Raw genomic sequence first — 23,131 nt, 5'->3', positions numbered from 1 at the left:
TGCCCTTTCAGTCCCCCTCGTGCTTATTATAATTCGTATCGAGAGAACTCCCTATAGGAGCTGTGACAGACGGACCGAGGCCAGGTGAGAGAGGGAGTTTTTCCCAGTGTGAGGAGTCGCAACTCCCCCTCACCATATGCACGCGGCTCGGTGCAACAGGGGCCTGCTTAATGAGGGCACCTATGGGGCCCTCCCGGATGGAGAAGTGGCCTAACCTCGCCATGGCCGATCAGACCCGAAGCACCTGCGCGTCACGTATTCTCCTCCTTCTCCCCCTGGCTCCCCGCGAAGCTGCGCCTGTCACAGCCGACATCACGGAGAGTTCATACTCCAACTACAACTTTTGACAACCATAATGATGCGCATGGCGATGCTGAAAATCTAGGGAGGGGCTACTGTAGGGAAATAAGGACTCCGCTCTCTGCAGCCTCTAAAGTGATGAATACATAATCTACTGGCTGCTGTGAAATCTACGGATACAGTCAGAAAAGCCTCTGTAAGTTTTTTGACATGCTGGATATGTTTTGTTTTCAGATTTTTGGTGATCTGCTCCTGTGTAATTAAATCCCCATCTTTCTGTGTCACTAAGATGGATAAGCTTTGATATTTTGTGAGATGTACTGTCATTTACCATGGCAAGTGTCTGCGAAGGGCCAAAAGGTCCCCATCCCCAGCGGAGCTGGCCTAATTATACAATTAGTCTTATGATTGGGACGGTCCAGAGCGAAGTGTCCTGTGGGACGAGCAGACACATTATGGCTGTCATTAGTATCTTCACAGCAAGTAATAGAGCTTAAGTGCACTGTTTGTGTCCGTAGGTGAGGTAGAGGATTGTGATTTCTTACCAAGTTCACTTTTTTTTCAGAACAACATTCTATTCTGAAATAAAGAGAAAATAAGGGAAAAGTGTAGTGTATGGAGAGGTGTCGGGGATGTTTTCTGGACACTCCTGATACTATAGGTCATCTTGGTATTCAATCGTTTATGCCTTAAGCCTCAGATGGGGCCTCACCAGACCGAACCCATATCTCTTTGAAGCTCTGGGTCAGATGGAGACCCCCATATCTCAGTCTAATTGCCTATCCAGCCATATTTCCTTTCTGGCTTATCCCTGGTCCACTGAGAACATCAAGAAGCCACATTTCCTTCTGCCCATTCAGAGCCGTATCTGTCATTGCCAAACCCAAGTCTGTTAAAGCAAATGGGCGTGAGGCTTGTGATGTTTGGGGATCCACACGCACATCTCCATGAAGTCAGAGGGAGGTCCTGGCACTGCGCGTCTGAGGAGGCTGTGGTTTCTCTACACTGGATACTTTGCTTTGAATTAGAGCTCCTACAGTGAGCCTGGATGCTGAGGATGATTGGTAACCATCTTCACCAGTTTACCCACGATGAACATGCGGTGACTCAACTTTGAGAAAGTCCGATCTTCGCAGACGGAGCAGGAGTCATGCTCTTATCTGTTGTCGACACAAATGGCCCCTTGTCTTTGTTTTTATTAACAGGACTGTTTACCGAGCTCACTTTGCCCATGTTCCCACTTCTTATCCGAATGCAAGCCTGTCCCTTTTCTCCCCTCTTGTTTCCAAGGATGCCCCCTCTTCCCTCTTCCCAGCTGCGATCGAGTGATTCCCCCCTCTCTCTATGCTGACCTTTCCTGAAATAAAACCAGGTGCATTCAGGCCCAGCCCTCTGATGTTGCAGGCATGATAGTTCTGCACAAATCTGTCCCTGATACTAATCTTTGTCCACAATGCGAGGGTGATGGCGAAAAAGATGAGGCACAGGGATGGGGATGGAGCAAAGTGGTGGACCGGCTCTTCATTTCTGCAATCATTTTACTCCATCACAGATAGGTTTTAAGATATGAATGGGGAGGGGAGGGGGGGGGGGGCAACTTGGATTTGAATGTGATTATCAGGTATTGTGGTAGTGAGAGTAATCCTCTATTTATGAGGAGGCCTCAAATGTGTTGTTACCCCAGTGGGTAAGCATAAGCATGTCTTAAGTAGCGACTTGTCCAGAGTTAGCCTCATGTTGGCAATTTTGACACAAATGCAATTTTATAATATGGAGCCCAACAACATTATATTTGATTTATTTCAGCTTATATGCTAAAACGGTCACCCTGTAATGCTTAAACGTGCTTAATTTCAAACAACTACGACATGCAAGAGTCACACAGCTTGTTCCACACGTGCCAGAGATGATGCTGCTGTTGCTTTTAGTTCTATCTAGTACCTTCTAAGCAGCATCATCCCTGGGCACAAATCAGAATATCCTCTGAAAAGTCCATCTGCTTCACTTTGATGGAGTAGTTCACCACTTCCCTCCACCCGCTCGTCCCTACTTTCCAAGTACGCTGAAGCCTACATCCTGCATTTAGAGGCTTTTAGGAAAGCCTTGTCATTCAATAAGAGACTACTGGGGCAGCATGCTCACGCTTATCTGCACTTTAGTTTCTACTTTCTGGCCGGTGGGCCGTATAATGGGCCAGGTATAGCGGGGCCTGGCTCATGCAGTTGTCCGTGGACGACCTTGCTCTCCTCACCTACTGCCTTGGAGTGGCTCCCAGTCCTGGGATGGGGCTTTGGACTGGCACCAAGTCTCTACCCCCACAGATGTTACTGAGCCACCAGATATTATGTCAGTTTCTGAGTGATGCATCACGCTCTTGTGAACAGCAGTTCGTGACTGCAAAGTAGATATGATTCATGTGACAACACAGGGAATCAGTTACATAGGTAAGCCAATAAATTAAGTTAAAATCTTGTCATTGTAGTGTAGCACGGATCCTTTTTGTGCCATGAATTATTGCTAATTATGGGCAAAAGAGGAGTGCGAGGACCAGTGTCAAAGCTTTTGAAACTGAAATATTTCAAGGAACTAATTTATCATGTTTTGTTGGAACACACAAAGTGCAAACATTGAAGATAAGTGACATTTATGTTGTTTAGAAAATGCAGGCCCTATGGCAGTGTCACAATCTTTGGGGATATCTTTTTATCCCCTTTTCTTTAGCATAGTTTTCATTTTGCTCTTTTATACTGAGAATATAAATAACCCATAGATTGACTTACTGGCTCATTTAAAAAAAATTTTTTTTACTCAGAAGACATTCAAATAAGCATGAAATCGATCAAATCCATCTAAAATCCAGTATTTCAGCCAGAAGAACTCTTACTGTTATGACTAACTAAGACATGACTTAAATATGAAGCTGCATTTTCTTCCCAACACATAATTAATGGGCTTCTGATTATTTTTAATGATTCTCAAACCTCTATTACACCATCACTGGCCCCGCCACGTCTCCGTGGAACAGACTCAATATTTGAAGAGGGAGAGGGGGGGGTGCTGGGTGGGTGGATGGTGGACACACAGAACATTTTTGGCATTTAAAAATACTCAAATGATGATGTGCACATTAGGTAATTGATTTAATGAAGTTCCTATGAAACTGAAAAGTACAGGTCAGTTGAGTAACCCCCCTTGGAGCCTTTTGTCTGATGTGTAACTCTCGAACTCCTCTGGGAAACACATCGGGGCTAATAGGTGAAACCACAGCTGCTGAAGTTGGGCTGGAGAGGCGCGACTTTCCCCCTGTAGACGTCCGACTAGCCCGCGTGTAACACGGGACAAATAATTTTTCAGTTCCCTCAACGCACACAATCCGCGATTGAGGGGGTAGGACTCCATCGTCAAACAACAACAACACAGTTTTGAGTCGCACCCCTTAACTTCCCATCGAGTTGTCCCCTGCATGCAGGCTGGAGTACGTGTATGACGGGGAAAAAAAAAACTGTTCGCAGACAGAAATCTGCGCTTGAAAAGAAAAGGGGGGGTTAAAAAAAACCGCTCCAAAGGCAGTATTTGGGTGGAGAGTGTCGACTTTACCGGGAGAGGTGCAAGCCCAACTGCAGCCTTGTTTTCTGACCTCCTCGTGAAACTTAAGACAGTAACCAGGTGGAGCAGGGAATGTTTTTTTCTGTCTCTCGTGCGTTCGTGAGAAAAAGAAAGTCTGAGACACCTAAAGGTCACAGTGGGAGAAAGTTTTCACTCGGGAGACAAACAGGTGGAATGCTGTGGCAAAAGGCACACTTTAATGTTGAGCGCAGAGATATTGGACGCACGTGAGACACGGTGATCACTCAGACAGTTATTATTTCGCTTCGCAGCCAGATTTAAGAAATTGACAATGAGCTATTGCATTCAGCATGTCTTCTCTACAGTGGATTAGAGGCAAGGCGAAAAGTGGCTTAAAATTGACTGGAATGGACCTTCCACAAAACAAAGAATGCTGCATGTGCGCCCCTCTCGAATAGGGTCTTTATTTGAGTTGAGCAGTTGCCCTGTGCTTTGACTTCACTAAACGGGCGTGCATATCTTAAATTTATAGTCTACAAGACAATAAAGAAAAATAGCAGCCGAATTAATGCTGATTTACAGAGAGCCTCTATTTATCTATTTCCAGGGGTCCTGACTTCCGTTTGCCACTCAATCCTCGGTATCCGTTCATCATAGGATCCAGAGAAGTGTGATTTTTATTGGGAAGCTGAGTGAAAAAGGGGCCAAAGCTGTCACAAGGTGCTGCTGTTCTGCGGTATGAGGGGCAGCGGCTGGTGTAAAGAGGTGCTGCTTGTCTCCACACCTGCTCTTTGTTTCCCAGGAAAATTCAAGCTGTAGTTCAATTATTAATTATTAAAATTACCTTTATTTTTTTAATACATACATTTTACTCTACCTTCACCCTTAATAAACCAAGAAGCCTGGCCATGAAGGTGAGCCAGGCATACTGCCGTCCCTGGCGCAGGTGCTTGGATCAAATGACCCCCGTTTTTTCTTTTTTCTCCCCTTTTCTTTCTTTCTTTCTTTCTGTCTTTCTTTCTTTCTGTCTTTCTTGTTTTCTCTCTCCCAACAGAGACTGTTTAACTTTTGTGACCAGAATGATCGCCTCACAAGCAATTTTGGTGCGCATTGTGCCAGCGGCATTCACAAGATGGATAATACTTGTAAAGTCTGACAAGACTGCATTTGTTTTGGTTCCACGCTCGTCTGAGAAATTATCGTTCGAGCCTTTTAGAAAAGGCGCAATTGGGAATCAGTGACGTTCTCACTGCACTTTTTTTTTTTTTTGCGCTTTGTCCTCTCCAAAGTGGCGTCTGCATGTCTGACTCTGCCAGTTACTGATTTGCAGGCAGTATGTTAAGGTGGCCCATGTAAGTGATTTCCACGGACATCCCACTAAAGGAGAACAAATCGCTGACAAAGGAGCGCCTTTCCCATTCAACGGCGTCGTTAGGACAACCAAAAAGTATTTCTCAGATAATAAGTTCTACTTCAAAGCGTTTCTCGCTGAAGGGTGACTGCTTCACTCCCTTTTATTAAGTCTCCCTCCTTTTAATGCCGCACGAACTGTCTCTGGTTATTTTTCATCGTGTTTATCTTGTAGCATTCATTGAGCGTTTGTTTCCAAACAGGACCTTACAAGAGGACGCTCCTCTTTTTGGCCCTTACCCCCTATAAAAGTCCACGCACAAAGCGAGGTGAGGGCCACGAGCACTTTGAATGAAGCAGCAGATGAAGTGTTTGCAGAAATCCTGACAAGGCAGCTGTAAATGGGCAAACCTGCAGACTTTGCCTTTTATTGCAGCTTCATTGTGCTGATGAAGTGATTCTTTTCTCGCGCTTTAAAAGTGTGTTGATATCTAAGATAGTTTTCGCTCATTAACTGAGAGGATTTCATATCCCCAAATCCTCCAGGTCGATCTAAGTAAGGTGCATCTTAATTGAGGCAACGTAGAAGCTCAGCATTTTTTTCTTAAAAAAAAAAACAAAACAACAAAACACAAGGAGTCAGTTAGTAGGACATTTTTTCCTCGTTTTCCTTTTTTTTTTTTCTTCTTTTGACTTCAAATCAGTGGCAGATCTGAAGCTTGCGTTTCATCCACCTGTCAACGGCGTGTTTGTGACAGCGCGTACTTCTGGAGAGGTTGCATCCCGTCCACGTTTGGATTGTAGTTCATTTAGTGGCACTTAGTGCAACCGGACATATTCAAATGTGAGCGTCTCACTAACCAATTGCCATAGAAATCCTAATGCGCCATGAAGACTGTCAAAGCAGCCGGCCTTCCTCTCAGACTCCGCAGCCTTTGAAGTGGTGCACAACTGGCGTTGGTCAATTTTAATTCTATAGACTGGACAGGCAACTCTTTGAAAGCGAGATCGTGCGTTTTGATGGAGGAAATAAGAGGGGGAACTTGTTTTATACACTCTATACAAGGCTTTGCTTATTGTCAGATATCTTTTATCTTTTATTTTTCCCATGAATGATTCATGCCTCGGCTGCTTTGTGTCGTCGCAGCCTTTCAGAGGTAGCGCCATCAGGGGGCTATAAGTTTTCCCAATAGCTCAGTGATTAGTTTATAAACCAGGCTCCTCGGCTCTTAAGGCCTGCTTCTGGGAACAGTGGATGTTTGATGGACACGTTGGGATAGTGAGCGAACAGAGCGGCGTCAGCTTTTCCCGTTTAAAGCGAGATTTTTGGTGGTTTGTTGACTCCTGCAGCTCATGTTAAAGCTGTAGTTATTGAGACAAGAAAAAAAAGGTTTCAGCTTCCTAACAAACATCATACAGGAGGATAAAATCCCGCAACCACCAGCTAAATTGACAGTCCAGTTTATGCCTTGTAAATGCCATAATAAACATTAAATGACGCCATTAATCAATTTAACTGAATTCATAATCATTTGAACATTATTTACTCCATATGCTCTGGTGTATATATAGATATTTTTTTTTATTAAATTTTAGCATGACTTTTATATTGTAAATTAAATCTTGAACATCAAAGAACTGCACAGTCATCTCCCTCTTTTTTTCTTTCTTTCTTTTTTATCTATAATGTCCAATGGCACCATGCACCTCAATATGAAAGACAGATCACTACAAAAGGCATGCGAGAAAGGGGACTTTTCACATTACACAGCCTATTCAAGTGGATGTTTTTTCTTCTTTTACAGAGCACAAATAAAAACGAACCAAGAGAGAGTTTGAACATGAATCTGAAAAGAACATCAGCAGGGCTCTACACATCACCAAAAACTCATATTATTATTATTATTATTATTATTCTTTGGTGTTTCTGTAATTCCAGTACGACACTGATACCAGCAAATAAATTACATTGTACAAAACAACATTTTTTTTTTTTTTTTGTTATTAAAACTACACAACATTCACAAGCATCAGCACAAGTACATATGTACAAATCCTGCAGGGTCAAAGCCTGTCAGTGTAGACATTTAGGGTCTCAAGGGACTTACTGGACTCTTTAACAAGCATTACGCTTGCGTATTTTGCATAAAATATAGTCTTAAATAGTTCTTAAATATTACAAAATTCCATCCAAACACATGTTTTGTATAAATCTGAAAAAAACGAGATCCCTTAAGACACTTAGATGTTTGCCTCCTCAATTTCTTTCCCTTACTGTTTTTTTTTTTTGTTTGTTTGTAGCACAACTTACAGGAACATGATTTTTTTTTAAATGTTTTTTTTTTTTTTTAAAGAAATTGCCTTATTTCCAGCACCCACATTTTGTCAGTTGACTTTTTGTTGCCACATGTCAGATTAAAAGCAGTACCTTTTCCGCCTGAAATGTCTTTAATGTGACAGTGATTGATTGCAGTCCAGTTATTAACTGCAAGAGGATGATGGGAGGCCATGTGAAAGATGTGACTTCAGCACACCAGTTGAGTCTCATGTCATGCAGTTAATTAAAACCCTGGATATTAATCTTGTAAATGAGGGATCATTTAAAAAAAAAGAGAAAATCTGAATCACATTTAGGCTGTATGTTTTACCTCCAATGTCGACTCTACTTTTACTTTAAAATTGCTTATTTGATGGCTGCGATTTACATCTAAGGTAAAGGTCAGGGTCACCTCAGAAAAAAAATGTCCTCTTCACACAATTAAGCTTACATTGCACCAACGATGAAATGGGACTTTGATGATTTTAGTGTTTGCTTTCTACTGCGAAAACATATCTGAACGACATCCCAAGCGCACGGGCCAGCATGGTTCTTCTACACATAAATTGGTTAATTGGATGACAAGTATGACAGTCAAGTGGATGTAAACAGGCCATCAGAGCATTGTCCTGGGGTCTGAATTTCTGAAAGTGTCCTCATCGTCAGAATCCGACGTTGGCACATCACTGGAGGGGGTGTGGAGGTGGTTGTGTCCTCCGCTCCCCTGGCACACGTACCACTCGTTGAGGTTGGTGACCTGAGGGGAGAGGTTCGCCGAGCGGTTCCTGTGCGGTTCAGAATTGGGCGAGAGAGAGTCCCCCAGAGGGTTTGTGGAGGAAATATAGGGGACGTTGGTGGAAGGGGGCGGCGGGGACTTGCAGTGCACTTTCATGTGTTTCCGCAACGAGCTCGGGTGTGTGTAGGATTTGTCACAGCCGCGGACTTTGCAGTAGTAAGGCTTGTCACTGGTGTGGACGTGGGAGTGCTTCTTCCGGTCGCTGCTGTTGGCGAATTTTCTGTCGCATCCGTCAAACTCGCACTTGAAAGGTTTCTCACCTGGATAGAACGAGAAACGGATACAGTCAGTGTCATGTGGGCCTGAAAAACATGGTCACCTCACGTTGGAGCCACATGTATTTCCATTTTTCCAAAACTGAAAAATGAATGTTGGGCTCTCTGGATCACAACTTGTCAACACGACACCTTAGATAGATCAACAAAGTGTGCGATTCCTCGTTGGAGTGGGACACCCCTCTTTATCAGGACACACTCACTAAACATATCTACTTGAACCACTGCTCCACACCCACTTGTCCTAAAGTGGGCTATATTCCCGTGTGAACACGTGTAACATGCCTTGAGGCCTTCTGGTTTACGTGTGTGTGGAAAGGGGGCACTCATGAGACCACCAGGAGACGTTTGTGCACCGCAGTGGAATCTGGTCATAGCCCTCCACACACACACACACACACACACACACACACACACACACACACACACACACACACACACACACACACACACACACACACACAGTCACACTAAAATAGAAAAAGGAGTAGTTTTCTTTTTAAACGTACCCTACATTCCTGTTGAAAAATACACTTTCTAACTAACAGAAAAGTTCAACTTGGACTTTCTGATCTTTTATGTTTTTAGTAAAGGATTTACTCCTCTGGGGGATTTTAGATGCTTGAATAAGATTGAGTGGCCTTGTCGGTGGCAAAAAAAAGTCTAAATTGCACGTTTTATTGGCCCAAATAGGACCCTCGGTCTGACCAATAACAACAAAACTGCTCCCAGAGGGCAGTTGTGAGAATTTAAAGCAGTGGAAAGTTGATCTGCTCGGATTTCTCTGTCTTTGACTTTAAACATTAAACAGCTCTAACCGACATTTTCGTCGCCGTGCAGTTGTTTTTGGCTGATTTCTTTTTTACACACATAGCAGAGGTGTATAGTGCACAGTTAATTCCCCTGATAGTTAACATGGCAGGTTATCGGTGTCTCAACTTGTTACATGCTTTTGTTTTTCCTTGTCAGAACCTCATCCATATGTAAACTGCTTTTGCGTAAACGTCCTACGCCTGAGGACAATTACATTTACGCGTGTAGTAGTATGTACGTAAGCACGTTTTACAAATCATATGCCCTAATCCTTACACGCCTACCGCAGGCGCCCGGGTGAGTGGATAAAAAAAAGTTTATATTTGACAACGGAAATTAAACACGTTTACTTGTACAAATGCGTTGCCGAATAACAGCATTTTTTTTCTTTCTGTGCGCAATTACGCACGGTGGTTTTGCCCATCTGTTTAGTAGGTGAGCAGCAAAACAAGGTCGCCTAGATTCTGTTGTCACGCTCGGCGACCGAGCGATGTTTTCAAAACTGTGGCGTGCAAGTTTGAGACAATGAGAGGTACTGACCTGTGTGAGTTCTCTTGTGAATCTTTAGATTTTCCGATCGAGCGAACACTTTTCCACAACCAGGGAAAGGACACGGGAAGGGCTTCTCTCCCGTATGAACTCGGATGTGATTTATCAGTTTGTACTTCGCTTTGAAAGCTTTTCCTTCCCGTGGGCATTCCTCCCAAAAACAGACGTGGCTGCTCTGCTCCGGTCCCCCGACGTGCTCCACCGTGACGTGGTTGACCAGCTCGTGCATGGTGCTGTAAGTTTTAGAGCACGGCTTCTTTTGACTCTGCTCCTGGTCGATCCATTTGCAGATGAGCTCTTGCTTTATGGGCTGCCGCATGTATCTTAAAAACGCCCCCGCGGCTCCGTGAGGAGCAGAAGCGATGTTCACATTGAGGTTCATGGAGTTGTAGCTGTGGAGAGAAGACGGTCCATAGTGCTCTGGCCTGTGCCCGAAGTGCTCTGGCCTGCCGTAGACGTCCCCCGGTATACCCAGGCGCATTTGCCCATTGAGGGCATGGTGGTGGTGGGCACCTGGGGACGCCTGGTCGTGAAGTCCAGTGAATAGTGAATGGGCCCCACTTTCCGTGTGCCCATAAGCACCTGTTGGGGAGATGAACATGCCATGGTGATGAGGGGAGGAGGCGGAACTATGCTGGTCGCCAAGTGCATGCATAGCAGAGGCTGAGAGTTCTCTCCTGAGGATGAAGTCCCTGCTGCTTGAGTAGCCTGAGTGGGGGTGAGCCACGGGGAAACCAACTGTGGTCTGAGCAGAAGTGAAAGATGCCGCGGTCTGGGCTTCGTGATGGCTCTGAATGTGCTGAGATGGGCTAAGTTTGAGAGCATTTGTCTGTGCCATGTGCTCTGGTCCAAATGGAGTGAGTGCCACTCCGGGGTCGTTGCCCAGCTCCCCAGGGTGGAGGTGGGCATGGTGGGAGAGAGGGTGATGCCCCCCTAGCCCCGGGAAGCCTGTCATATTCTGATGAGGATGGGGTTGAGTCGCTGCCAAATCCGCTAATCTTATCGCCGGATTCCTCTTGCTTAAAGGGGGTTCCATTACTACACAGACAAGTCCATCCGCACTCACCGCAATTGTTTTTCCCCCCACACCAGCTCCCTAAAACGTTAGGAAAATATGTATATAAGGGGTCTATAAGTTCTTTTGTCCGGCTTCTAACTCTGCTTGCTCCTTTTCCCACTCTGTCCTCAAGCGATTGGCAGAACATACAACAGTTGGAGGACACAGTGGGGAATACAGTTTAGAAATGGCACTGCGGGTATTGGACGGATTTCTGTGACTGGCAGTTAGGAGAACGAAGCGATTGGCTGTCGTACAGCGCAGGGGCTCAGCAGGGTTCCGCCCCCTAACTCTCTTTATCGCTGTTGACTCCAAAAAGTTGTACTCTCAAAGTTACCAGCAGATCTGTTTGTTCGGCTTTCTGTTTACTGGTGCTGCTGCATGTGGATGACCGCAATATCAGTTTACGTGACAAGTGCTTTCTAGTTCATCCCTGCTTTGGTGTCTATTGATGCCCCTCTGCCACGGAAGAGAAAATAAATAAATAAATAAGTAAATTCTACATAGAAAAAAAAAACGAGCCCGCTTCTGGTGGATGTGTGTAAAATAGTGTCAGCGACCCTAACCCTAGCACAGGAGGGTTTTTTTTTTTTTTTTTGTAAAGAAGAGTAATTCCTAAAAAAAAACAAAAACACGCAGCTTCTAAAACACAATATGATTTGCGAGGTAAATTGAGGGTTGCGGGAGCGGATAGTTTGGGAGGTGTTGCATCTCTGGATGAAAAATGAAATACATTTGGCAGCAAACGAAATGGCAAAAAAAGCTAAATAAACGTACATTTTAAAAAAAGCTCTTTTGTCTGCTTATTGGTTCTTACACTTTTAGCTCCTTTCTCTCACTCACAGTCATTGATCAATATTCAATGCGATATTCATTTTCTTCACAGATTATAAGACTGCTCCACCGTAATTTTAGCATTTTTCTTTATCGAACTTTCTCCTCACCACGGTCCTGAAGTTAGAGGGAAAACCTTCAAAAATGTCATGCATCTTTTTTCTTTTCTTTTTTTTATAGAATGCCCCTGTTTATCTTTTCATTTTGAGGTTTATCAGTGCGAGACTTGGAGAAGTGCTTTATTCATTCACATTTTCATTTGCGTTTTATTTGTTTCTTATATTTGAGCTCAGTGCAGCAGCTAATCTTCGTTTGGCAGCTTTTTTTGTAATCATTGTTATAACTTGTAGGTTTTTAGACACTTAAACTGCATTGACGTCTCTTCATACAACATATTTGTTTTCCCTTTTTCTTTTAGCATAATGGTATAACCTCGGTTATCCACTGTTGCTATGCATTGTTGTGTTGCCAGCTGAACTCGTTTTACAAACTGCACACCTGCACGTCAACTCTTTGTGCGAGGTGTTTGGAAGCTGTGCCTGAAATGCCTCAAACCTATAAAAGTTCCACCGGCGTCGCATCCCCCCACCCCACCTGAACATATAAATTGTGTAATTGATTTCATCATATCAAAGAGTGAAATTACAGGCCTGTTGCACATGCTCCCCATTTTGAACTGATTTATGAACTTGATATTCAGCAACTGTGGCCAAAGTTTGACTTTTACTATTTCCATATGCGGTATAACAAAGACTAAAAACTAAATGGTCATCACTTAAGGATTCTCTGATTCCCCTGCCTCTGAATGCGGGCGTCAGTTCATCAACAGCTACCTGTCAATTTGACCTCAACTCAGTGTCATATTTGTATTATTATTATTATTATGTTTTTTCATCAGAATTTTTAAAGTCACTGAAATAAATGAAAACAAATCAAGCCATGTGTGGGAGCCCTTTCCATCAGTTATGTGGTTAAATACATAGATTAATTAATCATGCCCAGCTCCAAAGGAGACCTTCTGGAAGCCCATAAAACACGCAAGAGCAGCGGGTGCATTGTTTATGATTTTTCCAAAGCTCCCTGTTTTATACACGTAAAATGAAGCAGCACAATAAGTGCGGAGCCCTTCCACACGCCAACAAAACAGACACCCCGAATGTTCATTTAGATGAGAAATAATGCCACTAACATTTGTGACTATCCCCGCTGCTTTAGCGTGACGATTTATGAATATCGTGCACGCGCAAATTTGGGTCCACGCATTTTTTTTATGCTCCACACTGGTGTTAAATTTCCCACATCCATCTTTCCCCCCTCTTTTTTTCTCCCTTTATTCTTGTAAACGTCAAGGGAATAATACAAGTAGAGTGGAGTTTTTGGACTCTCGAAGGAATTAATGAGTGGATGCATTTTTATTAACTTACAGCTTTCTACGTGAGCCAAAGCTGACGATGCCTCGGACACGAGTGGGAGGGGGCGTCTTAAACCGCTCCCCGTCACTAAAACAAAGACGCTTTTGTCGTGGACCGGGTTATTTTACCCAAAAAAGGAGTCAAAAGGGCAGCATTTGTGGTCTTAACGGGTCATAGGTCAAACATCCATGACACACAAGGTCGGGGAAGCCACACAAGTAACCTTCCAGTTTGTCAGCATATTGATACTGTCACATAACAGAGAGGAGAAATCCGCCTTTGGCGTTTAATATGCAGCCATGAACGCCCTTATGTGATCAAGACTGTTGACTGTTTTATTGATGGCTTCTCCACATACATAGCGTGGGAGCTGTCACTTCAGCTCTGAGCTCTTACTTTGGAGATTTTGAGTAATATTTCAAGTGATTTATATGTGACATCTGCAGGCAATATCCAGTGTGCATTAGTGCCTTCAAAACCTGTTGAAATACAGCTCTTTGGGGGATTTTCTGTGGGCTCGACTCCTTTTCTTTTCCATGGAGAAGAGAAAAGTAGCAGCCATGCGCCCTCTAACCGATTGATTTTTTTTTCCTTTTTAATTTTCTTTAGCTTTATTCCCTATTTGGGGAAGGTTCTGTGTGTGTGTGTGTGTGTGTGTGTGTGCCCCCCTCCAAAAGAAATAAAGAACTTCTTATAGAGGTCGGCAAACGTGACTTTGAACTTGGATCAACTCCTGCGTTTCCTGTGGTGCGGGTTTGAAATAGACTTGGAAGAATGGCACACAACGCACAGCCTGTCCCAGTCATGAGCCAGGAGACGCACATTTTCAAAAAAAAGTTTTAAAAAACGTTTCCCCTCGCCTCGCAACCACTATTTGCTGCCCAGAGTGCACAGGAGAGCTTGAAGCACGCAGAGAGAGAGCGTACGTGCATGTATCTTGGAACGGCTGAGGTGGTGCGGATTTTGATTCGGTAAAAATGTAAGTACCCTTCCTTCAGCGAGCAGCTGTGATGTGTGGCTTGTATATGAACCCTTTCTACTTGTATTCAGTGCATGCTCTGGGTGAAAGGTTGCCAGTCAATGAAGCAAATGCGTCTTGAAATTTTCACTTCCATCTCGGTGTTGTTAACATTTGCAGAGGAATAGAAAAAAAAACAATGAAATAGCTCATCAAAAAAGACAAGTTTATGGTGGAAAAACACCGTGGGGTCATTGTTAGGGCTGTGCTTTTAGAGATGACCCTCTTATTCAGTAGGCCTATCCACTGAAAAACACTCTCAAATCTTATCATAGAAGACAGCCTCGACTTAACAGTTGACTAATGAAGGGTTAACTTGGTTCTTTCTCGCAGTTCATCACTATAACGTGCTACTTTATTGCTGTGGTGAATGTGAAAACCGCCGAGGAAACGGAGCTAGCAGTAGAGGCATTAAAGAACCAACAACAAGAGCAGGCGGTTTCCAGTGTGGGGACTGGAGCGCCACTGAAGGCCCAGCTGTGGTTGTTCCACAACCAGCGACAAACCACGGGGCTGCACATGGAGCCACACATGCTTTTTCAGCCGAGGAGCACCGAATGGCCTGAACTTAAAGACCCAAAATCTGTGTCATACTGGTGCATCATTTCAAAAACACGTTATCACGTGAACAAATTGCATAAGCACATACATGAACACATTAAGCATATGGTGGCAGTATAGGTCTTACATTTTTTTAATGGCATGGGTCCTTGGAGATGAAGCTGTTACTATTTTCTTTTTTTTACTCTAAAAGATATATAGACACACAGAGGTGATGCGTCATATGTTGGCAGGACTACGCAAATAAGCCACCGGTTCTTTTTAACGCCCTAAACTATTCTCTATTCTTCTCTGCTCTGAAGACTACAACTTAGCACCTTAAGAGTAGCCTACAAACAACAGAACCGTACAACAACAACAACAAAAACCGTTCCGTCTCCTCTCTCCTTGTCGTGATCCTGTAGCCTGCCCAAAAAATCTTCCCTGAAAGTAGGCGGTAATTATTAGTGGAAAATGGCGTTGCACTATTAAGTCGCCAAAACACTACCTGCCATTGGAGGGGCACCTGGGATTGATGAGGCGGAGTGGCCAATGAGACTGCGAGGAATGAATGAACGGGCTCCAGTTAAAGGGGGCGGTAGAGGAGGTAGAGCCAGTCCACGGAGAAACAGGGACCCTCCGCGATAAACACTGGCAAGCCAGAGAAATAAATACACACCCGATTGGAACAGCGGTTTTCTGAGATGCTCCAGCCACTCTCGTTCTGCGTGCGCCGAGGGCACCGATAATTATTTAATTCTTAGAGTGTATTTCTAAATGCTTTCCACTGTCGTTGTCGAGAGGAGAGGACACGAGGAAACTCTTCACTCCGTTGCGTTTGGATTTTTCGGCCACAAGTAATCTAGAAGTAAATCCAGTGTTCGATAATCTGATGGTTTTCCTTTTTTTTTTTTTTTTTTATCTTTCCACTCATGAGCGGAGCAGCGGTCTGAATCACGTCTGATATGATGTTTCCAAAGCTGGAAGTTGAATCGTTGCGTATCAACGTTTGATTTGATTTTGATTTTTCCTTTTGAACTGATTTGCTGTAGTTTTTTTTTTTTTAGCACTGAGGTGGTTTAAACAAACAAACAAACAAACAAACAAACAAACAAAAAAACTCGCTTCTGAAATTATGTTACTGGATGCTGGTCACCAGTTCCCCGGACTGGGAGTGGGCTCATTTGCCAGGCATCACTCAGCAAGCGAGATGCAGGAGAGAGACTTGAGTTTGGCACAGAATAGCTTTGTAGACTCGGCACACATGGGTGCGTTTAAGCTGAACCACGATCTCTCTCCGGGACAGAGCTCTGCCTTCACCACCCAGGCGCCCGGCTACCCCGCGGCGGCTTTAGGGGCTCACGCAGCCCATGTCACGTCGTATGCGAGCTCCCCCTTCAACTCCACCAGGGACTTTCTCTTTCGTAGTCGCGGCTTCGGAGAATCCTCTCCGGCGAGCAGCCAACATACTATTTTTGGCCCCACGGCGGGATCCCTTCATCACTCCCACACAGACACTCAAGGCCACATTCTCTTCCCCGGGATCCACGACCAGCATGGGTCCCACGGATCCCCGAATGTCCTGAACGGGCAAATGAGGCTCGGACTACCCGGCGAAGTTTTCGGACGCTCCGAGCAGTACCACCAGGTTTCCAGCCCGAGGACCGACCCGTACTCGGCCGCGCAGCTCCACAACCAGTACGGCTCCATGAATATGAACATGGGGATGAACATGGCAGCCCATCACCACCCCGGTGCCTTCTTCCGCTACATGAGGCAACAGTGCATCAAGCAGGAACTCATCTGCAAGTGGATCGACCCCGAGCAGCTCAGCAACCCCAAAAAGTGTTGCAACAAAACTTTTAGCACCATGCACGAGCTAGTTACGCACGTCTCCGTGGAGCATGTCGGCGGACCGGAGCAGACCAACCACGTCTGCTTCTGGGAGGATTGCACCCGGGAGAGCAAGCCGTTCAAGGCAAAATACAAACTGGTGAACCACATTCGGGTGCACACTGGAGAGAAGCCCTTTCCATGCCCCTTCCCCGGCTGTGGAAAGGTCTTCGCACGGTCGGAAAACTTGAAGATACACAAGAGGACGCACACAGGTAACTTTGAACGAATACCATTTTCCAAAAATCTATTTGAATAGTTTGATTGGCGTGCTTGTGTTTACTTGGCGTGCGTTGTGCGTTCATGTTGCTGCTGTCGGTGTGTGTCTTGCCAGGACACAGCTCACATTAAAATTTGATGTACAGTAGGTATTCCTGGCTGTTAAAAGTAAATAATATTCGAATAAACAACGTAGATTTAGGCTCACACCCAGGAGGGAGAAAATGCTTTCAGAAAGAAGCGAAAAAAAAATGACTCCGTTCATTTGGGTACCTTTTTTCTTTTTTTCTTTTTGTTTTAGAATTCCACCGTAAAAAAAATTCCAAACGCGCTCAGAATAATTTAACCGGGCATGTGGACATTTTATTGTTGTGGGTAAACTTTGGAAATGGGTCAAAGGGGGCAGTTGAAGCGCTATGCGTGCGTAGTGGAGCAGCCAGTACTCGTAGTAAACCGCATCAGCGTGTTCACGACACGGCGCTTTATTAGCCCTCGTGTCTTCTATTACTCTACTTTCCTCTCGGGTTTTTCTCCCAACCGGGCCTCGTCAGGTAATTTGTATTTCGTTGCGAATTGTCTCTTTTACACGTCTCGTTCGTTTTGGAGTTCTGTTCGCATTTTCGCCGAGCTCAGCACCAGCAGTGCTGCGAGGAATGCCTTTTGTTTTCCCCAATGCTCCCTTTTGATACGAGCTAAGGTGCGAGACAGGGCCATTAACGGCCTTTCACATTTGGACTTATTTTCTTGGGAAATGCATTGTGGTGCCATGCCATGAAATTGATCGTGTGCTAATTAGATTTTTATTGTCTCCCAGCAAATGGCATGCCTTCTGTATAGGCCCTACTGAGGACGGCCTTGTCGCCTTCCCACCCCCTCCAAATCACTATGCGCATTATTTAGGCTAAATAAGACGTTCCGACTCTCCCCCCCATCCCCCCTCTCTTTTTAAAAGGAGCTTTAAACTTTGAATATCACTGCTTAGCTGATGTTATGAGTTGTTTTGGGATAGTTATTTAAGGGAGAGCATCCATGCTGATCTGCACGCAACTTTAGCATTTAAACTACGCACCGTGTTATCTGAGCAAGCTTTTGTTATTACACCTCTCAGCCTGGGGCGTTCTCATTAAAAAAAATATCTGACTATGTTTCCGTATTTTCTTCCATTTTTTTCCCCTCACCTTCAGGAGAGAAACCGTTCCAGTGTGAGTTTGAGGGCTGCGACAGAAGATTTGCAAACAGCAGCGACCGAAAGAAACACATGCACGTTCACACGTCAGACAAGCCATATCTCTGCAAAATGTGTGACAAGTCTTACACGCATCCCAGCTCTCTACGAAAGCATATGAAGGTAAAAGCCTTATTTCAGGAAGTGTGCTCTTGTTACTTGCTTAGAATGGTGTTATGGCACTGATTGTGTTTGATTCCCCACCATGGATTCAGTTTAATGTTGCCAGCTGTATAACAGTTTCCAAACACTTTTTTGGTCTTTCTTTCTTCTTTTTTTTATACTAATTTCATTCTCAATATTTCCAGGTTCACGAAGCCACTCCACCAGCATCAGACTCCTCACCAGCTGCCAGCTCCGGTTATGAATCCTCCACACCTCCAGGCCTGGTGTCTCCCACTACCGAGACTCAGAGCAACACCACCCTGTCTCCAGCCTCAGCTGTGCACAACCCCAGCAGCCACAGTGGCCTGTCCTCCAATTTCAGTGAATGGTATGTGTAGGACTAAGCTGAAACGAAGCAACACACACTCATTCTGCAGGAGATTGGGACACGTGCACACAAGAGGCACACAAACATTTCTTTTTTTTCTTCCATTATTTCTGATTCACCAGAGAAGATGACGATTACCAACAGAGGAAAATATGTATAATAATTGAGGTGTATTTCATATTGTAAATAATTACTTACAGCCCACTTTCCCATTGGTTGTGATAGTTTGTCAGTCTTTGGTGTATAGATGTTCCTTCAATGGTAGCTATTTCTCTAACTGGACTTTTAGTGCACATATTACCACAGAAATTGTACTATAATGTCGACTATTGTGATCCTGAGGCAAATTGATTGTACTATACTAAACATCTATAAACTGGAAAGAGTGCCAAAGTTAACCTTTAACTCCAACAGACCACAATATTATGCTTGTGAATGTATATTTTAGTTTGCTGGGCTTAACTTGTGATGTTTTGTGCTTTGCAAGTTTGAATTGTGAAATACTATCTGGAAGATTGTGAGGACAATAAACGTTGTGCCGTTCGATTCTATTATTTTCCTTCTTCTGTAACTACACCCTTTTGTAAATATCAGCTGCCATATTTATCCATTTGTAATTAAATTATGGTATTTACTTGCTACAGATGAAACAGTATTTATAAAGAATGTTTCTTTACTATAAATATGTACAATGACGAGCTAAACATGGGCAGTCGTTTCGTTATGTGCTTTTGTTCAAAGTTTTAAGAGGTGTTTTCTTCCTTATTGTGATAAGAATTTTACTGCATACATATATAATAAAAGGTGTTGCAAGTGCTAATATTATTTGCTTTGTCATCCTTTCTGCTGGTGCAGTTTAGTGAGGTACATCTGGTTTTTGGCATTTAGTTTGTTTTGGGGAATTAATTTAGAGATATATCTTTGAAGGAGTTTTAGAGTAACTGCTCTTGTCTCAAATTCCTCATGCTGTCAGTTCTTGTCCTTTGGCTGGAGAATATTCTAGTGTTTTACTTCAAGCTTTGCAAAGCATGCTGGCAGGCCCTGAACAATGTGGTTGCTGTGGTGCTGAAATAATAATTTATAAAAAACAGTGTGTGCACTGTCTGAATAGTCTCAAAGACAAACTGAATACATAAACAATTACCCACAATTAAACTGGTAAACATCCTCTGAATCGGTTGAATGTTTCGCATTTCAGTAGAGTAAACCAAGCAAGTTTGATGTGTGCAGACTCAGCGCACGTGCATGCTGGACAACTCAATATAGTAAATGCAGCAAAGCATCTCTCTTGGAAGAGAGATGCTTTTTTGATTTTTTTTTCTCAGTTATTTGGTGGTTTCGTCTGAAAAAAACCCCCACAGCATTCGCAAAACGGAATCACCGCGTCGGGCACTTCACTGCTCTGTGCGTGAGTGCAGAAACGGCCATGAACTTGAACTTGAACTGGGCTTCGTCCTGTTGCCTAGGAGAGCATCTTTATGCTCCTGTTATGGGAGAAGACCATATGGTCCCACGGTCCTATTATTAATTCAGCTGGTTTAAAAAAAAAAAAAAAACGCTCCAGGCGCGTTTGAATTTGACAATGCGCAGTGCTGCTGTGACTCGAGATAATTGTCTTTATCGGAACAGAGGCTCCTTAAAGGTTCGTCCGAGAAGGCCAAAATAAAGACTATAAGTGCGTTAAAACGAGGAGAGAAAAATATAATTGTTTTTGCCGGTTGGGCGCTGATTTGTTTGCTCTGCTCATTGCGCATGCTTCAGTGTGAATAAGTGGCTGTCATTATAGCTACATGAGTCTTGCTTCATGGATGTTGAGCATGGCACGTAGAGGGACTTGTTATCCGTGGCAGGCCGGTTCTCCGCTGCAGCAGCAAGTGGCTCCTAGTCTCGTGGAGCTGCTTGACTGCAGGCAACGTCGACTCTTGTTATACAAGCCGCTCACATTACTTGGCTCAGAGTGATATTGCAAATAAAAAAAAGAAAAAAAGAGAGGTTGGTAGGATCTCCCAGGGAAGCTGTGCAGTTTACAACCAGGCGAAGATATGGGCTAAAATGTATTTGAGCCCAATAAAAATGTTTTCCCCTCTTTTTCATCCTGTCGCTCTGCCATCACACACATATTTAGATTAAATGCCAGTTTAAAGATTGCAAACCAGTTTTCTTAAAAAAACAAACAAACAAAAAAAACCTAGTTAAATTAGTGTAAATTAAGATCGTTTTGTCTGTCCCAGGTGTGGAAGAGCAAATGATCGTTTTATATGCAGATTATTAAATGCTTGAAATCCCCTCCCACGGCCCCCTTTAGTGGCTGGCCCGGTGACCTCCTCGGCTGAGGAAGGTCTGACCTGTGGAGAGTGGGAAAGGTCAGCTCCACACAGTGCATCGATGTCGGTTCCTGTTCGGCTCCTGCTGTGCTGATATTGATCCGCAGAGAAGGAAGCGGTTTTTCTTCCTCCTTCTCGCTGCTCTTTGTACATTGTTGCATGTACTGTAAGGATGCTGTACAGTATAAACAAACAGCCAACTTGCCTCACTGGGCCTGCGGCGTGTAAATGATGGAGCCTAGTTCTATCTGGATTCGGTTCAAAGTTTTCTTCTTTGAGGTCATGCGGTAAAGTCTTGCCTCTAATGAGTGGTTTGAAGTGGCATTATGGCTATTACTTGCGAAAAGAATTGTTTGAAAGCCTGTTTACGTAACTCTTGACGGTAAAACCTAAAAAAAAAAAAAGACAGTTTATATTAAACCCGCCTACAGTGAAACTAAATCCATGTCTGAGTGACTTTTTATTTTATTTCTGTTTGTTAAACATGGTCAGTAAGAGGAAATCCAGAGGGAAACAACCAAATGAATTTGGTGAAAACATCAGAAGCAGCACATAAAAAATGACGCACGGGTTTGAGAACTGTACCCGCGCTGAATATGCCACTGTGAGTCCTCCGCTCGCTGGATGTTTGTGAAAGAGAGTACGCAGAAGGGGTTGGGCTGTCACAGGTTGCATTTAGGGACACATCTCTCATCAGCACCAGTTGGGCAGGGAGTCGAAATTGGGGACATCGTTGTTTAAATTAAGCTTCAGCGGTTCAAGACTGGAGCTAAAAACGGGCTCGGTGTTAATTGGGGTTAGGTTGAAGTTTGTGTGGCTGAGAGGGTGGAAGCACAAACGGATAGGACCGTGGGCCTCGGGGGAATTAAATCAAGTCAGTGCGGCCAAGTGATGCTCTACAGAGGCTGCGTCTGTGTGTGTGTGTGTGTGTGTTTGTGACTTGTTGGTTTGCAACACGTGCGGCACATCAGAATTGTCATTCATTTGTCATGCTTGATTGTCACGCACAAAGAATATGGAGGACACCAACTCTGTTTATTTTTTGCAGTTACAAAAATGATGGAGTTGTGATTGATTTTTCTGCACAGTCTTAATGCTTGCATATAGACTCCCCATTTTTAATGTTGGAAGGGTTGGAAAAAACGAAACTAAAGCATAAACAGATAAAAGCTGCCTCCGCATCAGATCTCATCGCTCAGCTTTTGCTCGTTGATTCGTTTCCAAAAACGTTCTGGATGACGTGTAGTCCAATCATTTCGTTTGTTACATATTTGTATTTTTTTTTCTTGTACGTGGACTGATGCTGCATCACGAAGGGCGGTTTAATCTTAGGCCACGCTATGATGTCACGATCGTTCAGTAGGATCCCACAGACTGAGGTCCACCTGTTTTGTCTTTTCTTGTACGCACTGCCACGTTCAGTTCAATACGAGCCTGATTTGTTTCGAGATATGGAATGTGGAAATGCGCATAATGAAGGTCATGTCGATTCGCCGCACAGACCCGCTCTCAGTGGCTTGTCAGGCTTTTACACAACCGACTAACTTTGTCAATCAAATGAGAGTTTTATGTGGTCATTTTTTGATATGCGTTATTATGAGGAAATATTGCAAAAAATAAAAATAAATATAATAAAGCCACTTGAGATCATCGTCACAAAATTACGCGGTGATCGTTGCGGGACATTTTTACTAATTTTCAGAGGAAAACACACGGATTTGTCAAGGCCAAAGCACTTCTTTGCAAATTAAAAACTCCATGCAATGAACAAACGCATGGAGTTATTATAATATAAACGGGCTGCACACAAAGTTTTACATTATTTAAAGTTTATGAACAGTGTCCCATTCAGTTTTCAGGCCTTCCTTCTCCCTTTTTCTTTCTTTATGCTATACCATACGTAACTTACAATTCAGTTATGGATCAAATAAAACATATGGGCCTCGTTCGCGCCCGTTAAATTCGTCTCTTTTAAACCAGTTTATTTCCACAATGTAGAACATCCCCCCCACCCCCCACCCCCCCTCCCACCCCAGCAGAAATAACAGGGACACTATTAAGAGCTTGTCGGTGTGCGTGTTTTCAAAGAAAACTTTTTAAACAAACGCCACATCCTTTAATTGAATTCGACCTGCTCTGATGAAATGAA

The 23,131-nt window shown here is 43.8% G+C and overlaps 2 protein-coding genes across 2 annotated transcripts; one reads left to right on the top strand and one right to left on the bottom strand.

The window, feature by feature from the left end:
- Positions 1-6,818: 6,818 nt before the first annotated feature.
- On the bottom strand, positions 6,819-11,146 carry zic5 (zic family member 5 (odd-paired homolog, Drosophila)). The gene is made up of 2 exons (XM_075478649.1): positions 9,959-11,146; positions 6,819-8,590 (listed from the first exon to the last, which is right to left on the bottom strand). Exons 1-2 carry the CDS (start codon positions 11,001-11,003, stop codon positions 8,151-8,153), a joined length of 1,485 nt encoding a protein of 494 aa, XP_075334764.1. The 5' UTR covers positions 11,004-11,146; the 3' UTR covers positions 6,819-8,150.
- A 3,151-nt stretch (positions 11,147-14,297) lies between these two features.
- Positions 14,298-19,478, top strand: zic2a (zic family member 2 (odd-paired homolog, Drosophila), a). The gene is made up of 3 exons (XM_075479223.1): positions 14,298-16,936; positions 18,125-18,288; positions 18,474-19,478. The coding sequence occupies exons 1-3, from the start codon at positions 15,964-15,966 to the stop codon at positions 18,666-18,668; spliced, it is 1,332 nt and encodes a 443-aa protein (XP_075335338.1). The 5' UTR covers positions 14,298-15,963; the 3' UTR covers positions 18,669-19,478.
- Positions 19,479-23,131: the final 3,653 nt, after the last annotated feature.

The sequence above is a fragment of the Odontesthes bonariensis genome, chromosome 12 (assembly GCF_027942865.1).
Source record: "Odontesthes bonariensis isolate fOdoBon6 chromosome 12, fOdoBon6.hap1, whole genome shotgun sequence".
NCBI lineage: Eukaryota > Metazoa > Chordata > Actinopteri > Atheriniformes > Atherinopsidae > Odontesthes > Odontesthes bonariensis.
This window is presented reverse-complemented; position numbering and strand designations above follow the sequence as displayed.